This window comes from Aythya marila, assembly GCF_965140915.1.
Source record: "Aythya marila genome assembly, chromosome: 3".
Lineage (NCBI taxonomy): Eukaryota > Metazoa > Chordata > Aves > Anseriformes > Anatidae > Aythya > Aythya marila.
This window is the reverse complement of record NC_139044.1, coordinates 34791015-34811160: the sequence shown is the minus strand read 5'-3', so window position 1 is coordinate 34811160 and position 20146 is coordinate 34791015. Positions and strand designations below refer to the sequence as shown.

Sequence of the window (20146 nt, the reverse complement as noted above, 5' to 3'; positions counted from 1 at the left end):
ATTGTTTTGGAAGGTACAAATCTTCTGGCTTCAGGGGGTAATACATATGTTCATGCCAATGCAAAATATTGTCCATTGTTTCAGTGTAGCTTACATATGTTTATTTTTACTTTCAAACAATAGGCAATGCCCCTGGGTGACAGTGCATAGGCTGAATGAGTCCATAGAACGAGAAAACATGATTTGTCAAATGACTTATTCAGAAAATACCAAACTGAATGAATTCATTTGAACAGTTCTATTATGCTCCCCTGATGTGCTATTCTTTAAACAGAGGAACCTTATTAGTGTAACAGTCACTCCAGGCCTAAGATGCTAATGTTTTCTTTGGAACTATGTTGGAATCTACATATGTAGGAAACATTTTCATTTTCTAATTATTACAAATGATGTTCTGTTCTTTAGAAATAGAAGTATTTTCTGGGGAAAAAGTTATGCTCAGGAAGAACCTAAGTAAACACTTTTTACTTAGGGTTTTCTCTAGAATAACTAAAACCAAATGGACCGAGCTCATTGGATTCAATTAAGTTATGAACTGCCGTGACTATATACTTGGAAAAGTACCTCTCAGTAACAGATTTTCTGCTTGTAGTCTGTCTACAGACTGAAAATAGTATTGCTGGATTGCTGTGCTCCAGTTTGCTACTTTATTAGGCTAGTAAGTTCTGATGCTGTCAGTTTGTTAAATTTCCTCTTTAAAAGAGAAAATATTAGATATTTATCACTATATTATAATTTTTAAAATATTCCAACATTCTTTTGTACACAAAGTTTCCCTTAATAGTGTCTTTATTTAGTACTGGGTATTCAGAAAAGTTGGGAATGAGGAATCAGTCCCTCAAACTCTGGATATGGTAGACCCATTATCTCATTCAGAATTACACTGTCGAAGAATGAGAATAAGAAGCTCTCTCCTTCATGAGCACTGAAATAGAAAATTGTGTTTCATAGGATCCTGTGATTCATTTACACATCTGGCCAGCATTGATGAATATTTGCAATATATGCATATGTACTTACATGCACCAAAATACAATAGCTGTTTTTTCCAAACCAACCTACTTCTTAAATCATGTAGAACTATTGATATCTCCACAGCTGGTTGTGAATGTTGCAGAAGGAGTGCAATCAACACTGAACAGTTGTATTATGAAAATATTCTCATATGCTTTTCTTAAAGCTGAAGGAAGACTTCTGTTCAGAGCTGATGATATCATTCTACAAGTTATATACAATCAGGATGCATTTTACATTGCTGAACAGTTAAAGAAGCAGGGTTAGGCTCACCCAAACCACTAAATATATAAAATATCTTTACAGAGAGCTATTCCAGGTTTACCTGGGATGTTAATATGCTTCTAATACACACCCACACCTCCCACCCAAAACAAACAAACAAACAAAAATGTTCAAGAGGTTGGTATATTTATCACAATAAATAAGCATTAAAATTTGTCACACGCCCATTTCTATTCTGACCTTGTCTCCATGCTCTAAGACCTGCTACTTATTTTTAAGCATCTTAAATTTGGCCATTTGGGGGAAATTAAAATAAAATTATAATAAAGTTAAAATAAAATTAAAATAAAATTAAATAAAATAATAAAAAAGCCCTGTATACAAAGCTGTTCCTCTGACTTTATTTTCCTCGTTCTTTATCTTCACATTAATTTCTCAGAAATAATCAAGAGATAACTTGTACTTAGTCATATAGATGAGCATCCAAAGCACTAATTCACAGATTATGATTTCTTATCCATATGGCATTGCTTTTCAGTCATGCTTTTGGGGTCAGCTTAATATTTAATTCATGAACAAATAGATGTGATAAACAACAGAGCAACAGCTTCCAGATGTGCATCGTTTCTGACTCCTTTCCAGCATAAAAAAAAAAAAAAAATAGATACACAAAGTATTTCTTAGCTTTGGACAACATGGAAAAAAAAACCTCTGGCATTCAAGGTATAGCTTAAACGAAATTCGAACACCTGGATTCAGGAGAGCTATCTAGAAAATAAAAAAGATTCTCATCCACTTTTATTCATGAAATACAGCAAAATTCCTTTGCTAGTGCATAGAGAAGTACTGCTATACTGACTGAACTGACTGTCCAGTTGCCTATCTCCTATCCATTGAGAATCCAGAAATTACATGTTCTGCTGCTGAAGTCTCCTGAAGAGTATTTTTTGATAAACATCCATGTTTGGCTAAAAATGCTTGGCAGCATTGAGTTCAACTTAAAAAAATATATATTATAAAAAAAAAAAAAAAAAAGATGAGTAGTGACAGCCAACTTTGGGATGATAGTATAAAGTTCTGAGCATTTGTTTCTAAACTCAGAATGCATCCAGGCTCTCAATTCCCGTTTCAAAGAGATGTGGAACTGCATTCCAGAGCACTTAGTGCGTTCTGTTGGTTAGCCTAGATATCCCAGTATTGTATATGCAAACTGTTATGAATTTATGTGCACTTCCCATAGTGCTTCCTGTGCCTTTGGGCAAATGGGTCTGTAGCATTCCCCTCATTTAGATTAAAGGGACTTGGAGATCACCGCAACAATACAGGCCTACAGAGCCTATGACAATCTGTACTTAAAGGAAAGGAAAGGTCCAAAATGCTATCATTAGAAGAATACAGTTTTTGTACAGGTTTGTCGTATAGCCCTATCAAAGAACTTTTGTGTACCAACCAGGAAGTGCAAAAGGTAGTCAGAAAAAAAAAAAAAAAAAAAAGAAAAAAGAAAAAAGTGTGGGATAAAGGTAATTGTGGAAATGCAGACCAAGCAATGAATAGTTACAGAAACTATTCATCTATCAGGAAAGTGTAAGCATTCCTCTTAGAAAAATAATTATGATGTAATCTGGCCAGAACTAACAAGAACATGTAGGAAACGGGAAGGCAGGGGAGTTAGTATGGAGATTAGAGACAAAGTTGGGGAAGAATTTAGAGGGCTATATCTTGAACAGCTCAAGAAACAATCAGTGAAGTCAAGTGCAGTGTTATTCTACAGCAACATGTGGCAGAGAGGACTTTCTTATAAGAAGCTTTCTGTTTGTAAATTAGATCATGCTTGAAGGTATTAAATATGTTGATATAAACTGTTACTGCCTCTGTTGAGTACTGCAAGGAAGAGAACATGTCCCAGTCAGATATTTTAAATAGTAATCTCAAAATGTGCAGTAGGCTACACCATAATAAAATGTATGCCTTTGAATCCATGATAGATAAATTTCAAAGAATGAGAGTATGTTAGGAGAATTGCGCATTTCCAAATGTGTTTGGTAGAAGTTGTACTTCCAATTTTGAACCTGTTGTCTTTCTGAGGTTCTCTGACTGATGACTTCTACTAAATACTTCTACATTTACCTTGTTCTTAGTGGTCTGCCCAATCTCTTTGCTGGCATTTTCAGTTTCTACATCTTTGTGACTAGAAAAGCCTGCAAAAGACTGTTTAGTTGTATTTCACAGGTTCCTGTTAACTTAATGTTAACTTATGTAAAATAACTTAATGTCATAGCTTAAATTGCCAATAAAGTTGTGCTTGTGCTGAGTTGCCAAACTGTGCCGGAATAGCCAGAACACAGGCACATTCTTGCTTCTACCTGCTCTATTTTGGGGTCAGAAACCTTTGACAGCAAACTTTGAGAGGGGGAGAAAAGGGAGAGAGAAGGAGAAAGGAAAGCCAGTTAAATCTTAGACTGCTGCAGATGTTTCTTCTGTGAACAAAAGGCAGAAATCTGATGCAGCAGGTTATACTTTACGATATGTTGCTCAAGTATTGTCATTAATATATTTTTAATGCTGATGAGACTCATCTTACCTTGAAAAATATGTTGGCTATCGTCAGAAGACCCTGAGGGCTTCAGTAGTGATTTTTCTTTCCTGATGCCTAAGAGACTTTCTGAAAGTTAAGGCTCATCAGTGTACGTGGAGGTTTGGCCAACCTTGTATTCCAAAATAGATCACTTGCCTCAGAAATAGTGTTGAATCAGGTTGCCAGTGCAGACTGTTTTGCCTCCCCAAGTTGTCCTCAAAGAACTATTTGATCCTTTTATTTTATTTTATTTTATTTTATTTTATCTTATCTTATCTTATCTTATCTTATCTTATCTTATCTTATCTTATTTTCCATTGCAGCAGGACAAGTGATATAAAGAAGAATAAGAATTTGCCCCAATTATTTCTCTGGCTCAGAAAAAGGCTGAACAGCTTGCCTGCTGTTACTGTTGTGGGATGCTGAGATAAAATAGATGTTTTTGTTGTTCCATGACTTTTCTTGACAGATACTTACTATCATATGTTGTGTTCTTATAAAATTTCAGCACCAGATTTTCAGAAGTATCTCATACATCTGATAAGATTTCCAATAACTATCTCCATTTGAAGTTTCCTTGTTTGAGAAATTACTTCATTCAAGTATCTCCATTTGAGTTCAGTATCTCCAAGTTAAATGCTTGAGTGGAGATAAGGTATTTTAGAAATCCTTTGTAAGCTGTTAAAACTCCAGCCTCAAACTCAGTTGAAGACATTTCCCTACAGGGCTTATGGAAGTTATGTGAGTACCCTGCCTCTCTGTCTGTAAAACCTTCCTCACAGATGATTTGCTGAATATACAGCTTCAATATGTTCTCATTCAGCAGGATATTTTGTCCTCCTCAAGTGGCTACATACAACTTTATTAATTAAGGGCAATTGATCCAGATCCTAGAGTAGGTCTTCACAGTTGGGTGACAGCTGGGTCCAACTGCATACGTAGGAACCTTGCATTACTAACAGTGAACCTGCCTACTTCTGCAGGCCAAGAGACAGTGCAACACTTGTTTATATGTTGTGGCTTATTTTGTTCTACTAACATCTGAACCACTTAGAGATTTGTGGATCTGTGCAAGCTGTCCAGGACAACCACTAGACAGCGAAAGAAAAATGCACTCTCTACTGGTCTAATTACAGTAGAATGTTATGCAGAAACTCTCAAAACAGTCCTCTCTCAGCGTGCCTTTGTCATGGGTGAAAGTTGTGTTAGTGTTTCGGCCAGCTAGTCAGCTGTGACTCAGATATACATAGCTCTGCTCTGTGCCTTGAAAATATAATCTCAATTGAATTAAACAATTGTTACAACTGTTAGAGACTAAACATAGATCTAATGCTTAGGGCCTCAGAGCATCATTAGAAGCCTCAAATGTCCCAGGTGGGTGGATAAGTTCCAGGAATGGGAGGTTCTCTGAGTGCATAAGAAGATGTTCTGCTACGTATTTTATGTAATGACAACAAAGATTTAAAGATGATAAAAGAAAGAGACACAGTACCCTCACTAAGCTATGAAGATTTCAGAATCTCCAGGAAGTTAAGCTAAACACAGACTTGGAAAATGTTGTAAAATAATATCAAAGGCTTAAGAAATAAAACAGGAGATGATAGATTATTGACTAAGGTTCCAGCCTGTCAAAAGCTAAGTTAGAAGAGACCATGAAACAAGTAAAAGGTCTACCCACAATTGTAGATACCAATATTCCCAAAGGAAGAAAGTTAGGGTAGTATGTGTGCTCTTAGCTTGTCCCATATTTTATCCTTTAAGTTAGCGGTCTTTGAAAAAGTACAATATTATATGGAATGTCTGATTAAATATAAGAGAAGCTTTAAAATCTGTAATGTGGACTCAAGTGAAGATGAAAAAATGTACACTTTTAAATAAATATTTTTTAATTGCTACATGCTAATTTTAGTATTGGCTTGAACTGTATTCAGTATTGTCAAAGCATTCATTGTCTGAAATAAATTGGAAGATAATTTGAGCTCCTGGAAATAGTCTGGAGGAATACAAAGACAAAAAGTTACAGGAGAACCATATTATTCAAGTTACTGATTCTGATATTTAGTTAACATATAGGATACTTTCCTCTGCTTTACATAACTCCTAATTAGACTGCCCTATTCCATTTTGTCTTCTCCATTTCCCTCCTTGCTTTTGTCTCCTGTCACAAAGCTGAAGTTCTGTGTTACCAGTTCATCTCTTTTGCATACCTCAGGATGGTACATGTGTCCAGAAACACAGGCCAAAACCAACAGATTTATCACAGCCTTAATGACAGCTGGCTGCATGCTGAGTGAACTCTTAAATTCCCCCAAACTACCTTTTTGCCAAAACATGTGGAGTTGTAGCATTCAACATTTTATTGGGACTGTTATCTCCAAATGAAGAATGACTCCACTGGAAAAAAAGTATTTTGTATCAGCTGCAGACCTATTTTTAGCTTCTTGTTTGGTGAAACTTCAGAAAACATAATTAGCCATATGTTGTGAAATGCTTGCCAAGTCTTAAACTCAGTTTTTGCAGACCACGTTTGAGCACTACCTTGTCCACAACTTTATGCTGTTGGAATCAGATTTATATATATATATATATATATATATATATATATATATATATATATATATAATTATATATATATAAATGAGAATGTGATTCTTCATATTTCTTTGGGTAAATATTTGTGTTTATAAAGGTTTTAGAACTGGCAGTACTAAAGATTGAAATATTCCATTTGTTTACATGGGAAGGCAAGAGTACTGGAATCATCCCCTAATTCTATCACTTATGAACTTCAAACCTTGCATTGGGGTGATGGTGTTCTCAGAGATAGAAAAGTAGAGTAGGTCAGGAACATTCATTCTCCCCCACAAGTATTTGTAGTGCAAACAGAACAAGATTATTCTAATCAAAAACATAGAAAACATTAACTTTTTTTTTTTTTTGTCAAAAATAAGAGCTTCTATGTAAACAACAGAAGTGTGGTTTTTTGTTTGTTTGTTTTTTCCCCAAAGGAAATCTAAGTAAACTGTTAAATTTCAAATTGGATTAAAACAAAATGAAAAATTAAATCATATCTGGCTAAATCTTGGTATGGAATTATAGTCAGGTGCCTCATGATAACATGCTATCTTCTGACCAGAATTCCTATTTGGGCTGCTTTTCCTGAAAGATGATTATAGTTTCTCCTCAGGAACTTTTCAGTGAAATGAAGTTCAGTTTCTGCTCCCTGAATAAGCAGTTTGTACTATGTGAATCAGATAAATGTGACCTTTCTATTTCTATAGAAGAAAAAAGAAAAATTCTTTTGCTATAAGAATGGTAAGACTGGAATTTTCTTTTCCTAGCCGAAGAAGTTTTCTTCGGTTCCCCTATGATTATAGGTGGTCTGGTTCCAACTTCTCTTTTTTTTTTCTTTTTTTTTTTTCATGAAGTCACCAAATATAAGAAGGACAAGATGTCTTATATGCTATGGTCCATGTCATGGATGGAGCAGAAGTGTATGAAGGCCAGAAGGAAAAGAGAAAGGAGTATTTGGGAGAGTTTCACGCTGTTGGCTGGCTAACAAATAGTTTGCCATAAAAGTAGGGCTTCTGCAGCCTCTGTGCTCTCTGTCCCAGCTGTCTCTCTACTGGTAAATTCTTGGTAATTGAAAGTGAAGCCTCTTGGCTATAATCATTTAAAAGAAACAGCTCCTATATTCTTCTGTTTCCATGTATTTGTGTTGACTGAAGGCTGTTATATATCAGTTTGTAATTTGGTCTTACTTTCATTGACTTGTTTGACTTGCTTATTTTCAGTTAACCTCATTGCTGCTTGGCAGAAGTTTATGCAAAACATTTGGATTGTTGCAGATCTGTTTCTAGCAAGGTTAAAGGAATAGAAATAACTCTACTGAAATTGCATATTGACAAGATAGAGAACTTCACATATAAGTCACCTTCATTTTCAGTTAGCTTTCATGAAGTTACATGTATAGTTGGCTTTCTGAGAAAGCTCGGTTAAGGTCAATCCATTGAGATGAATCACAAGATTGCTATGAATTGTTTCATAACTGACTCATGGTTCAGTGCAAAGTGAGTAACATCACCCTATCTGATACAGTACAATAAAAAGATCTAAATATCCAGAATAACAAAAAGCAATGCGAGTAAAAAAACTGGTATGTTTAATTACTTTTCCGTGAGTATTGACTTCAGTCTTGTTGCTTTATAAAGCTTTCAAAGCACAAATAACATGTGTCGATCATGTAAATAAGCTTCATCTGTAAAAATGATGAATCAAGTTTTCTTTTTTTGTTTATTTGTTTGTTTTGTTACAGAAATCAGGAGCTTACTTAACTGAATGCCCTTTTTTTTTATTTATTTTTGGTTGAGTGTTAGAGCTGGAGCTGAGGCAGGATTTATTTGGTTAGCTGTGGTATGTCAGGTTAGTTCTTTCAGTTAATTTGTTTCTCAGTAGCTGAAGGCTTTTCTTAATATTACAGATAACTTTATATAGAGCAGAATTCACTGGTTTAAAGAACTAGTAGAAAAGACTAGAACTAATTGAAAAGAATAAAGCTTACTGTGCAGCAAAATGGGAATCTGCAATATCTCTTATAGACAATGAGTAGGTAGTGTTTTGGGGGTTTTGGTGTGTTTTGTGTGTGTGTGTGGTTGTTTTTGTTTTTTGTTTTGGTTTTGTATGTGTCGGTTTTTGTTTTGTTTTGTTTTTTGTTAGTTTTCTAAAACCATACAAAACAAAATAACTTGGCTGTTATACTGTAATGTATTGCATACAATACCTGTTCCACAATGCTGCTGAATACCTAAGAATTATTCTCTAAATTCTTTAGAGAAGGTTAATTATTCATAGTTCTTTTGTACTTATAAAGCAGTCTAATCCTCATGACCTGTGAATTTAAGTGTGTTTTTTTTTTTTCCCATTCTCCATTTAAGCATTTGAAAGCACTTAATGACTTAATTTGCTCTGATTATCTTACTCTTTAAATCTTCACTAATAAGTAAAGTTCAGAATACATGCTAATATGATGTACATAGTCATCAATCTGGAAAAAAAATGAATCCATCATGGATAATTTTTCTTTTTTTTTTTTCTATCACTAGTATCCAGATGTATAGATTAGTAAAGATTGTGAACAAGTCTCTGCTTAGAAATTGTTTTAATTTCAAATCTTAAAAGACATAATCCATCCTCCCCCAGAACAGCATATATGCTGAAGCTGCACATTAAGTTTTTCCTTTATTGGTTACATTAATATCAATGAATAATGTCTTCCCATGGGGTAATCTAATTATGGTTTGAAATAATTGGTGAACTGAAACAGTGTCATAGATCAAGGAGGAAATTAATAAAAGGGTAAAGGTGAATTACATAGGGCATGAGATCCTAACTAGGAATAATGAGATAATGAAATTAAGTTAAGTTTCCATCAAACACCAGTGATATCTATACAGTGAGCTCTGTTGAGCAGTGGAACTTGCAGAAGCTCTAGCACATGGGATATTTAAAACCGAGTTGAACAAACATGAAAAAAATGGATTGTAGTGAACCAATTTTTCACTGGCAATGAGGTGGACTGGATGACCTAATATCTCATTTCTACTGCTAGCGTCTACAAGTCTGTTTAAACAAATACTTGGAATTCTGTATGTCTTCTAAACTCACTTGGACTTCTTTTGTAGCAGGAGCAGCAGGACCTCATTATCCTGTGAAAGTGCTTGACAGTAAATAAAAAGCTTCATTTTCAGTCTTTCTTATTGGACAAAATTGTATTTTAGGCTACATAAAGTTAAATTGTGCCTACCTGCTTACTTGCAGCAAGGAGAGCTCAGAAAAGTGCTCATCCTATGGATCAGAGGAAATCCCCTTAAACAGGCCAACTGCACATGGGATTTCAAATGGTAGGAAATAAGCAACGACTTCATTAATTTTTGACATTTTAAAATTGTTTGCATTTTTGTCTTTTGCAGACCATCTGAAAGGAGAACTAACCCAGAGGCATATTCAAAGAGTTGTTCTAGGTAAGACTGAAACACTCGGAAGCAACAGGGATCACAAGTTGTCTCCCTTGGCTTAATCTTTTTGTTGGGCAGGTTGTACTTCTTACAACAGTTTATGCCACAGTGTTGCCGCAATAGTTAAAGAACATGGAGTCTGTGAATTTTGCCAGAGATTTGGCTCTAAAGGCATCTTCTTTTGTATGTGGTGAGAAAAATAGTAAAAAAGTTTTTTTGTTTTGTTTTGTTTTATTTTGTTTTCTTCTAACTGTAAAAGCAATCTTACCAGGGTGACCAAAGCAAGAACAGAGAGGTCTAATATCCCTGCAATTTTTAAATTGATTTGTGTGTGTGTGTACCCTTTGTGATGACTCTTGGATTCCCACTAACAGATATTGATTTGTCCTAAAACTGAGCCTCTAGTTAGCCATGTTGCCACTATCAATCTAACATCTTTTTAAATTTTCCTCATTCCAACAGTGACCAAAGGCATATACAGGTCATTTCTTTTACATCTAGTTGTAGAAGTTGAAAAGTTATTTCTTGCAGCTTCTGTTGACACAGCTGTGAAGCTGTAAGTGTCTATGTAAGTTGTTCACATAAGTGTAAAGTCATCTAAATTTGGTTTAAGGTGCTTTAAATGGACTCCATTGACTTTGTACTGAAACAGCCTAGAAGTGTCCATATGAGAATTCCCCTTCTGGAACAGTAAACTGCAGGTAAAATGTGACAAAAATAAATAAATAAAAAACACCTGCTGGGGGCAATAACAAGTTAAGCCCACCTCAATTAGATCCATAAAAGAACCCCCAAAAATAATGTCATGGACCTTCTTCATGTAAAAGATGGAGCTAACTCAGACCTGAATGCATTTTATGGTTTTATTTCAATGGTATACATAGCACAGGAAATAATATTTATCTCCTAATTAGAGAGAGAAAATTTGGATACTTGCGTTCCTCACAAAAGTCAGGATTACTGCAAATTAGCAAAGTAGTTTCCCCTTTGTCTTTCTAATTTAGGCATGTACATGCCAAGCTCTGTTGATGTTAGTATTTTATACACATTTTCTTTTTTATTTTTTTTTAAATCAGCACTGAAAACTAATGCTACCTATGTCAATAAAGCCCAGAAGTCAAACTCAAATTATTTTGATCAATATCTGAAGTTCAGCCTGAAAGAGATAAATTTATTATCACGTGGAATTCTTTCTTTAATTCACTCTGTTTTTAACATTATTTATTCATGACGTCACATTAAGAAGTTACACCAAAATGAATCATAGAAATGCTGTTTATTAGAATTCCTTATTCAGTGTTCCCAAAAAAAGTAAGAAGTGATATACTTTCTGCATGTTTCAATCTGCATGATGACATCTTGTATGTCTTATATACTGATATCTTAATATACAGACATTTGTGTTGCAAATGTTGTTTTCAATAACTATCTAAGCTGGTTTTCATAAAATGGGTAAGAATAATTTTTTCATGTGTTTAGGAAATGACATAGTAGTGACTTTATCAGCTATACATTCACATTGTAAATATTCTCTTAGTATTCCATAACGTAGCAGGCAACCCATGCATTTTTGGCTTTTGTTTTGAACATTGCTATCTGCTTATCATCACTAAGTCTGGACCACACAAAGTATTTTCCAGACTTTTGTTTCCCCTTTGTTATTCACTCTTTTAAATGCTCTGGATATTTTGACTTAATATTTATTCTATGAGTTGGGAGAGTATTATTTGCCTGCCTGCTTATTTGGATGAATATTCTTCCAAGGAGTAACAGGTGTCAAGTCTCCCAAGATCTTTCTTGATGAGCAGAATGTCATCAAGATATTTTTAAATGAAAACTCCTGGTAAAAAAAGGCTAATTAAGAGTCTGTTGAAATCCCAACATGAAATAAAACATACAATTTTTTCAATTAGAAGCCAAGTTAACGTCTTCCAGCTGCTTTTTTTTTTTTTTTTCTTAACTTAAAACATTTTATGGTTAAAATGCTTTCAGAAGCTATTTTAGTTGGATTTTAAACAGTATAGATCTGTTTTCCTGATGGCTATGCTTAAGATGTGAATTTCTCATTGAAGGATAACTCCACTACTTATCCATTGTTCTTAGCACTCTCTTTTTTATAACACCATATGCTGAAAGTTAACAAAGGACACAAATATATGGGAGGTTTCACTGGAGGCAAGACAGTACTCCATGTTTTTCAGTACACAACCAGAAACAATTGAATACTTTGTGTAAAATTGCAAGGATTCACTCTCAGTGTCACTTTCATCTTTATTAATGACAAGAATACCTCATTACGCAAATACCTTCTTTTATTCAGTAAGACCTTTCAGAGTAATGTACGGTCTGAAGGGGTAACAATTGGCAAGATTGAGTCCAAAATTATGATTTTTTTTTCTCTATTTTCATATTCTTTCTGCTGTTCTTTACTTCCCTTTCCACCTTCTCATTGATCTCATCTTTCACTTTTCCTAATTCCTCCTGCCTTCATTTTTCCCCCATTCTTCCAGTCCTCCCTTTTTCTATCTTCTCTCAAGTTTTTCCCTCCACAATATCATTCACTTCTGAATTTTCCCTCTTTAAGGGCTTGTATGATTCTTTCCTCTGCCTTTTCACTTCCTTCTGCATGCTTAACTGCATTTTTAGGCAGTATTTAAAATGAAATAATGTGCACAGCACTTAAGTACTGACAGAGCAAAAACAGTGAGTCACCAGGACGCCTCTGGGTGGACAAGGTGGAAGAAAAGGTTGGAAAGAAAAGCTTCACCTGGGTTTGCAATGGTTTAGAATGCAACTGTGTGCTTTTTTATGACACTTGAAGATACTTTACCTGAAGATACTTTAAACTAGCATTTCAGTAAAATAAGAATTTGGTTCTTCATTATCTTATTCTAGTTTTACATTGATTGAATGTGATTGCAAATAGACAATTAGGCTAATGTAACATCATTCACCAGCAGTGGGGGGAGACTGAATCCTAAACTGGAACCATCTGATGACCCAGGAAAACCTATGACATACCGTACTGGGAACACAGTCCTATTGGGATGCATGCTGGCAAAGGCATGTTTTGTACAGTAACTTTCCATAACAGAAACAACTGTACTGAGACTAACACAGTTCTGTCTGTTCAACTGCATCTCAAGTGGAGGCCTCTGTTGTGTTAACTCTGGAAGTTAGAAAGGACCCATGAATGTACACTCGGACACTTGGCTCATGTGCCCATATCAACAGAAATGTTTACTAAATCTGCAAGTCCCACAGCTGTTCTGTCAGCTTCAAACAGATCTTGACAGAGTTTCATACACAGAAATTTCATTATGTGCAGCCTGAAATATTTCCTAAATCAAGGTGAAATGATGCATCATCTTCAGTATATCATGTCCCTCTTTAGCAATAATCACAATTACTTTCTGAGCTTACTTGAAATGCGGTTTTGCAGCTTTCCATTTCAAATGTTTTGCCTTTTTTTTTTTTTTTTTTTTTTTTGGAAACTGTTTGCAACCTATTAGTTCTTTTGGGATTCCCCTGAAAATATCCAGAAGGGGCAACACCTTTTGGTGTCTGGAGAAATTTGTAGGGACCAAATTAATCTCTCTCTTTCTGTGCAACTCCATTGTTCTCTGTAGTGCTATTTGGAAAAAAAAAATGTAATATCTAACATGGGTAAAGATGATAAATATGGGTCTTTGTAAGGAATCTGCAACCTTAGTAAGGATTTCAGCATCAAGGCCCAGTTTGTAACTTTGTTTTTAGAAATAAGAACTTATATTTATTCTGTTATTGGAAGACCTATTCCCAAGATCATTTTTGAACAAACTTCCTTGGGGGTGAAGAAAGAAAACAAAACAAAAAAAAAAAAAAAAAAAAAAAAAAAAACTATTCCTCCTGAAAAATAAAATGACTAGGTGAGTCAAAAATGACAGATGTATTTCAATCCCAGAAAAATGCATACTAGCATTTGTTTTAGAGTGGCAAATACTTCCGTGCCTTTCTTTGATTAGAAGTGAAAGCAGCATTATCAGAACCAGGATTGGTAGAATCAGGAACTGCTGCTCCCACTTGTCCCACATGAGGCATAGTGCATGTCATTAGAAAGGTTGTGCCACCATGGTTTATATCTGGTAAGTATATAGAGGATGCTTAGGAATTGTATGAAAATCCTCTCTGTAACCATTGCAACATCCTGCAGACATATATTACACTGACTAGGCTAATAATCAATAACAGTCTTGAACTCATCTTCTGTGATCTGTGTGAATGGAAAGCACATAGCACTTCCAAATTGCTGGTTTGCATCACAGTTAATCTCTTATTTAAATAAATCCATATTTAAATAAAATGAGCTCTGTTTCTTTCACTGCTTTACATCTTGTAACTGAGAAGCCATTTAACTTTGTTCATATGAAGCAGAGTCTTAATCTGTCCTAATGCCATGAAATGAGGAGACACAAGTGTTTTCAATCACAAAATGACAGAAGCTGAGAAAAGTGGCAGTCTGTGTTTTCCCACACAAGTCCAATACAATCCATGGAAAAATATAGATGGTCTGCTTTAAGGCCATCATTCCTGGCACTAACAAATGGTATCTTATATATAGGCTAAAAAAAGACCTTTGAAGAAATATTCAGTTTGTCTGAAGTCCAGAATTTTAAGGTTTTTTGTTTTGTTTTGTGACAAGAGATAACTATGTGGGTCTGTTCATGTATTTTCAACCCATAAAATATGCTATTTTTAGGGATAAAAGTAGGAAAAGAAAGTATAGTCAGTTTCCAATGGTCTCTGAATACAGGAAAGTTTTCTCTTAGAAATTCACAATTTTATTATGCATAATATTTCAGTGTGTTGTGTTCTTAAGAACTTGTGCTTGAGATCTCAAACAACAGCAGTGCTTTTATTGTAAAAGTTCGCTGCTCCTGTGCATGGAGGGCACTGTTTTTATTCCTAGGGTGTCCTCTAGTGGTTCCAAAGCCACTCATTTTAGTGATGGATTTCTTAGGTCTTTCTATTATTTCAAAGGAAAACAATCAGAGATGCTTTGCATTAAGGTTTATTTTTGGTTTTCTCTTTCTGACAGAAAGTTGGTAACATTGTTCTTGTTGAAAATGATCATTTTTCACAATTACTAGGACAAAGATATAAATAGCAAAGCTGGCTGAAAATTCAGAAAACATTGCCTCTTTCTTAAAAAGAAAAGATTTACTCTGCCAATGATAAGGATCTTCTTGAATATGCTTTGTTTAATTATTGCAACATATTAAATGCCTTTAGAAATATTTGCTAAATAAGTTTTTAGGCAAATACTTGTAATGCTAATGGACAATGAATTTTGAACACATATATAAGTCATTACACAGGATATTTTAAGTAGATTAGAGGTTCTTTGTAGCTTCTTGTTACTGTAGTGTAGCTAAGTCATTGCAATTATTTCAGGTGTGTCTCACAGGAAACCAGCATAGAATTTGGCTTCAGAAAACTGTGAAGTTACACACCATAACAGACTTACTCTCTCAGACTCACATGCTTTTCTCAGGCTTAGTTTCAGTGCCATCTATGCCTAATACACTGAGCTCTTGCAGAACTTTTGTATTTTTGTACGTACTAAGTTCTTTTGTGAAGATTATCACAATCCAGAAAAAGAAACAGGGTTTTGAAGCAGCAGCTAGACAAGCAGCAGTGGATCCCATGCCATAGTACTTGAGGTTTGTTGTCAGGTGTTATGTTTTTTTGTTTGTTCGTTTCTTTGTTTTTCCCAGTATTATGTAGGAATGAATTTCAGAACTGTACAAGTGTATTACAATAAGAAAACTCTTCTTAAATCTGGCCATTCAGACCTCAAGCCCACCCAGACCTTTCTTTCAGTAGGTTTCTCTTTAGCTATTTCTGGGTTGTTTTCTAGTTTTCTTTGTTTCTGTGTACTTCTGTTACTCTTTTTATCAGGTTTTACTAGCTGCAGTGCTAAATTCTAGAGGCAGCCATGAGTTTTCTCTCTCATTGTGTCCTCAAGGAAGAGAGCACTGCATCTTTACAGGAAATCTTTGCAAGAATGTTGTTCTGAACTGTCAGAGAAAATTCTGAGATTGTTTTTGTGTTCATATTAAGCTTCCCACATGACTTACTCAGCTTCGGTTTATCAGATCTCAAAAAAAGAGTAGCAGACATCTTTGGATCAAGTGATATTTTTATTAGGAGTCATGAACTTGTAGCACAGCAATCCGTTTCTGAGTTTTATTGACACCAACTTTAAGATTTCACTGTTGTTAGGACAGCTTACAGTCTCTGTAACCTTTCTTGCAATAAATATTTCTTCCAAAACACTAATGAGTTCAGAGTGAATTGCATTATTATTTAGAGACTCCTTTAGGTGACTAGTAGGTAAAGAGACAGAATCTGGAGATGAAACTCTTGATTCTCTAATTTCTCTACTAAAATTAAAGTATTAGGAAAAAGATGCTATGAGGATAGTTATATGTGTTAAAAGGGGTCCTCAGAGAGATTTGCAGGATTTCCGTCTTCAGACTTTTCAAGACATGTTTAGACAACCAAGTCTGATTCAGTTGTCATCCAACTTTGAGGAGACAGCCTCCCAAAGTCCTCCCAACCAGAGTGTTTTGGTGATTCTAAGATATAACTTGAGGTGAACAAGTGAAAAAAAAAATGTTTTTATGCACTGTCTACTGATTCTATGCCTAAGTTAGTTTTGCTGCAGTACACCTTGGGTAGCCTCTCCCTGTTGGCTCTGGTAGAACAACTATGAGTAACTTACAGGTTAAGGAGCTGCAAACTTCTTCCTTCTGATTATATAAAGTTGAGTTTGTACATTAAAGGCTGTATCCTGTGGGTTGTTGGGCAGCAGGCTAGTTCAGTACCAGTAGGTTTGCTCTGAGAGCTCTTTGTCCATGTAACAAACAGTTTTGTAATCTAATAAACTGTAAACAACCAGCGAAGCTCTTTTCTTATCTGTATTTGCTTTGAGTTTTAAGGGTAAAGGTAAAAGCAAGAATAGCAACTTATACTTGACCAAGTAAATCACATGACAAAGGTGTGAATGAGAAATATCAGTGTTCATGTGGTATTCAGTGTTTCAGATCAAGCTACAGATCTGATGCAAAACTTCTTCCATTTTTTTGTTTTGTTGTAATGGCCAGAAGAAATTCACTATTGCTTTATACATTTTTTTTTTCAAATTTTTAAGATCAAAAGAAAATGATGACTTGCAACAAGTAGTTACTGATAATGATAATATCCCACAAACATGCAGAGATTGCATATACTTCTCCAGACAAAAATCTTGTGGATGAGCTATATTTTTTTCTGAATGTCAGGATTGTCTCTTCTCATATGCACTACAGTATAAGTCAGCTGACAACTACCAGGACGTTTTAATTAAGCTCAATGTCCTTTCCTTTATACAAAAAACCTGTTTGAGTGATGAGAAATGAGTAGATATTTATATACTTTTTCTTGCACCTTCTTCAGCCTGTAGCCCAGCACTGAGAGCCTCACTGTTCAGCTCCTACAGCTGATGGATATATGCATGGAAGTACTACCAAAAGTGTGGCACTTAGTGTGAAGTATGAAGGTGGACAACAGGGATAGAGGGTCCCAAAAACATACTCTGGTCACCAAAACTGCACAAGTTGTATATAGCCCTAGTCTAGTACATGTGCCAGAACACTGAACAATACCAACATGAAACTCTGTAAAGAATAATGTTCCTGCTGACACGAAGTCCTATGGTTGTGGCTTCAGAAATTTTTGAGAAAACTTCTACTTCATACCAATATTTAGAAAAGGATTTGTCAAACTCTTTTAGAGGGCTTCTTTTAGCTAAGTGGGAGAGTGGAGACAAAAATTCTGCAGTATTTTGGTCTTTATTGTATACTTTACTAAATTCAGGTCATGGTATATTGATTTCACCAACAATGCTGTGCATCTTTTCTGTTTTAATTCTCTCTTGCAGATTAAATGTCTGCTACTAATACCTTGTAGCAGAAAGATCAATCTTGTTCAGGCTGATACTACTTCGATTTGATTCCTTACACATTTCAAAGTATTGACACTTGAATCAAACTCGTTTTTGTGAATTGAAGTGACATGTCAGTTGCTTGACCCATCTATACCCATACACAGTTTAAACAGAAGCAGTTAAGTATAGAACATGTATGCTTATTTTTCCTTATTTTTTTTAAATGACATTGCTGCTATAAATTCAATGTACAGCCCCAAATAGATGCTTTTGTGCATTGTCATAAGTGTTTGTACTGACAAACATGGCTGGAGTTCCATGCAGAATGCAGGTTAAATATCCACTACTTTTAGAAAATGTCAGACCTACTGAATTGATACAGTTACTGTGTGCACTGCATTCCTAAATGTGATGTGGAAGTATAGGATTTACTATGTATGCATACGCATATTGCTCATTCACAGCAAGTCTGGCTCTTACCAGAACCGAGAAATGTACATCTGCTTATCTGAGGGTTCTCAGCAAAACACATGGACACACCAAGCTTCAGTATCTCTACTACGTGCTGTGACACTCAGGATGACTATACCTTTAGCACCTTTAGATATTTCTCATTCTTTTTGCAATAGTTATGGTGCTGTTTAATAACTGCTGTCTCCACCTCAAATATCAGTTATCCCTTTGTTTAATATTATGAACAACATAAGTGACGTAACAATAATCTTATGTAATCTAATGGAAATGCAGGGAAGAATCTGAATTAGTAGGGGTTTCCAGACTATGACCCAGCTACATTACTATTCCACTAAATCAAGTGGTGTGTATGGAACAAATTAAACTTGAAGCTTTTTTCTTTTCTCTCTCTCCCTTTTTTTTTTTTTTTCCTTTCTTCACAATAAACTGCACTTGTATATTTGGAAACCAACAGGGAACTTTTAGCCACAATGGTTTCAGAAACCTTAATGGCTTGAGTGCAGCTGAAGTGTAGGTAATGCCTTCTGTTTCATGTGTCGGGTATTTTCAGGAACAAATATACAAATGACTAGTTTCAAAGAAGAAACTTAAGGGAATTGAAGTGTGAGTCTGTATTTACCCAAAAGAGCTCAAAGAGACTGGGAAAAAAAAATCTCTACTTTCAGGTGTGCATTGGAAGTCAATTTGCTTGAGCCAATCTTAAACTAGTAAAACAGTAAACAATGCAATGGTAAATAGAGAAGAGCATACTAATGGATCCTTTTTCTAAATTCAGTGACTAAAATAAAAATAAGAATAAACAAAATACACATGTTTTAATGCCTTCCTACATACACACATTTATAAAACATCCAAAATGAGACAGTTCATTCCAAGGTATGCTTAGGACCACCTGGCCAAATTTTAAAAAATCTATTACATTAGTATTAAGGGTAAAGTGCTCTAAAACCCACAACATAAACTCTTCCAGACATTAGGATATTTTCCATTTGCACATGAATTTAACTGTGCATACCCATCTTTGCTTTTGTATAAAGTACACATTGTAGTGCCTGGTGACAAACATAGGTTGACATGACCTAGGAGAGGAATAAGAAAAAAGAACGGGAGAATTGCTTGCAAGACGATCCTGAATAGCAACTGAAGGGTAGCTCTTTTTAAAAAGCTAAAATGACAACATATGCTGCAGTTTGAAAGCACTAAAGCCTGAGTTTGCCAAAAGCTGCAAAGCTGATAAATAAAGTAATAAAAATATTAACTGGACACTGAAGTCAGTTCTAAATTTGGTTACTTCAAGTGACTATAAATTTAAGCAGATAAACACAAGACTATCCAGTGAAAAAATGAAAATCTTTGACTGTAAAAGTACAGATGGAGGGCAGGGCACAATGTTATTTGAGGCACAAGGACAATAAATCCCTAGGAGTCTGACTTCCAGGATATACTTAGGTTGAGAAATATATGAGTGCCCCAGAGAATATAAAGTTCAAGGTCACAGAGAGTTTCTTGCAAAATTTTGTGACTGTAGACAAGAATCTGTCAGTGTATTTCAAGTTGTTGCCTGCTTGCAGTAAACCATGGTGATTACACTTGGTATCTCATGCTGGAAATAATGATTTTCATCCATGCTTTCTATAATGCTTTGAAACAGACAGATTGTTAGCAGGTGCTATCGTTTTTTTCTGATACTGTGTGATTTGGTAATGTGGAAAGTGTTGGAAAATTCACTGTTTCTTTTGCTCCAGAATTGGCCCTCTCATTCAAGTAAAAGCATTATAATTTAATATGCCTCTTACAATCTTGCTTACGAAAAAGAAAACATCTTTATGCTATGAATTGTCAACTCATGTAGGGTTCACCTTCCTCTCTGAGTAG

General features: G+C 35.0%; 1 protein-coding gene across 1 annotated transcript in view; it reads left to right on the top strand.

Annotated features, from left to right (window-relative positions):
* KIF6 (kinesin family member 6) overlaps positions 1–20146 on the top strand; it is a gene marked incomplete at both ends in the record, with an annotated part of 170796 nt that overhangs the window by 133980 nt on the left and 16670 nt on the right. Inside the window, one exon of the mRNA XM_082758077.1 lies at positions 9784–9834. Coding sequence (XP_082614203.1) covers positions 9784–9834 — 51 coding nt within the window. The remainder of the gene's footprint in view (positions 1–9783; positions 9835–20146) is intronic.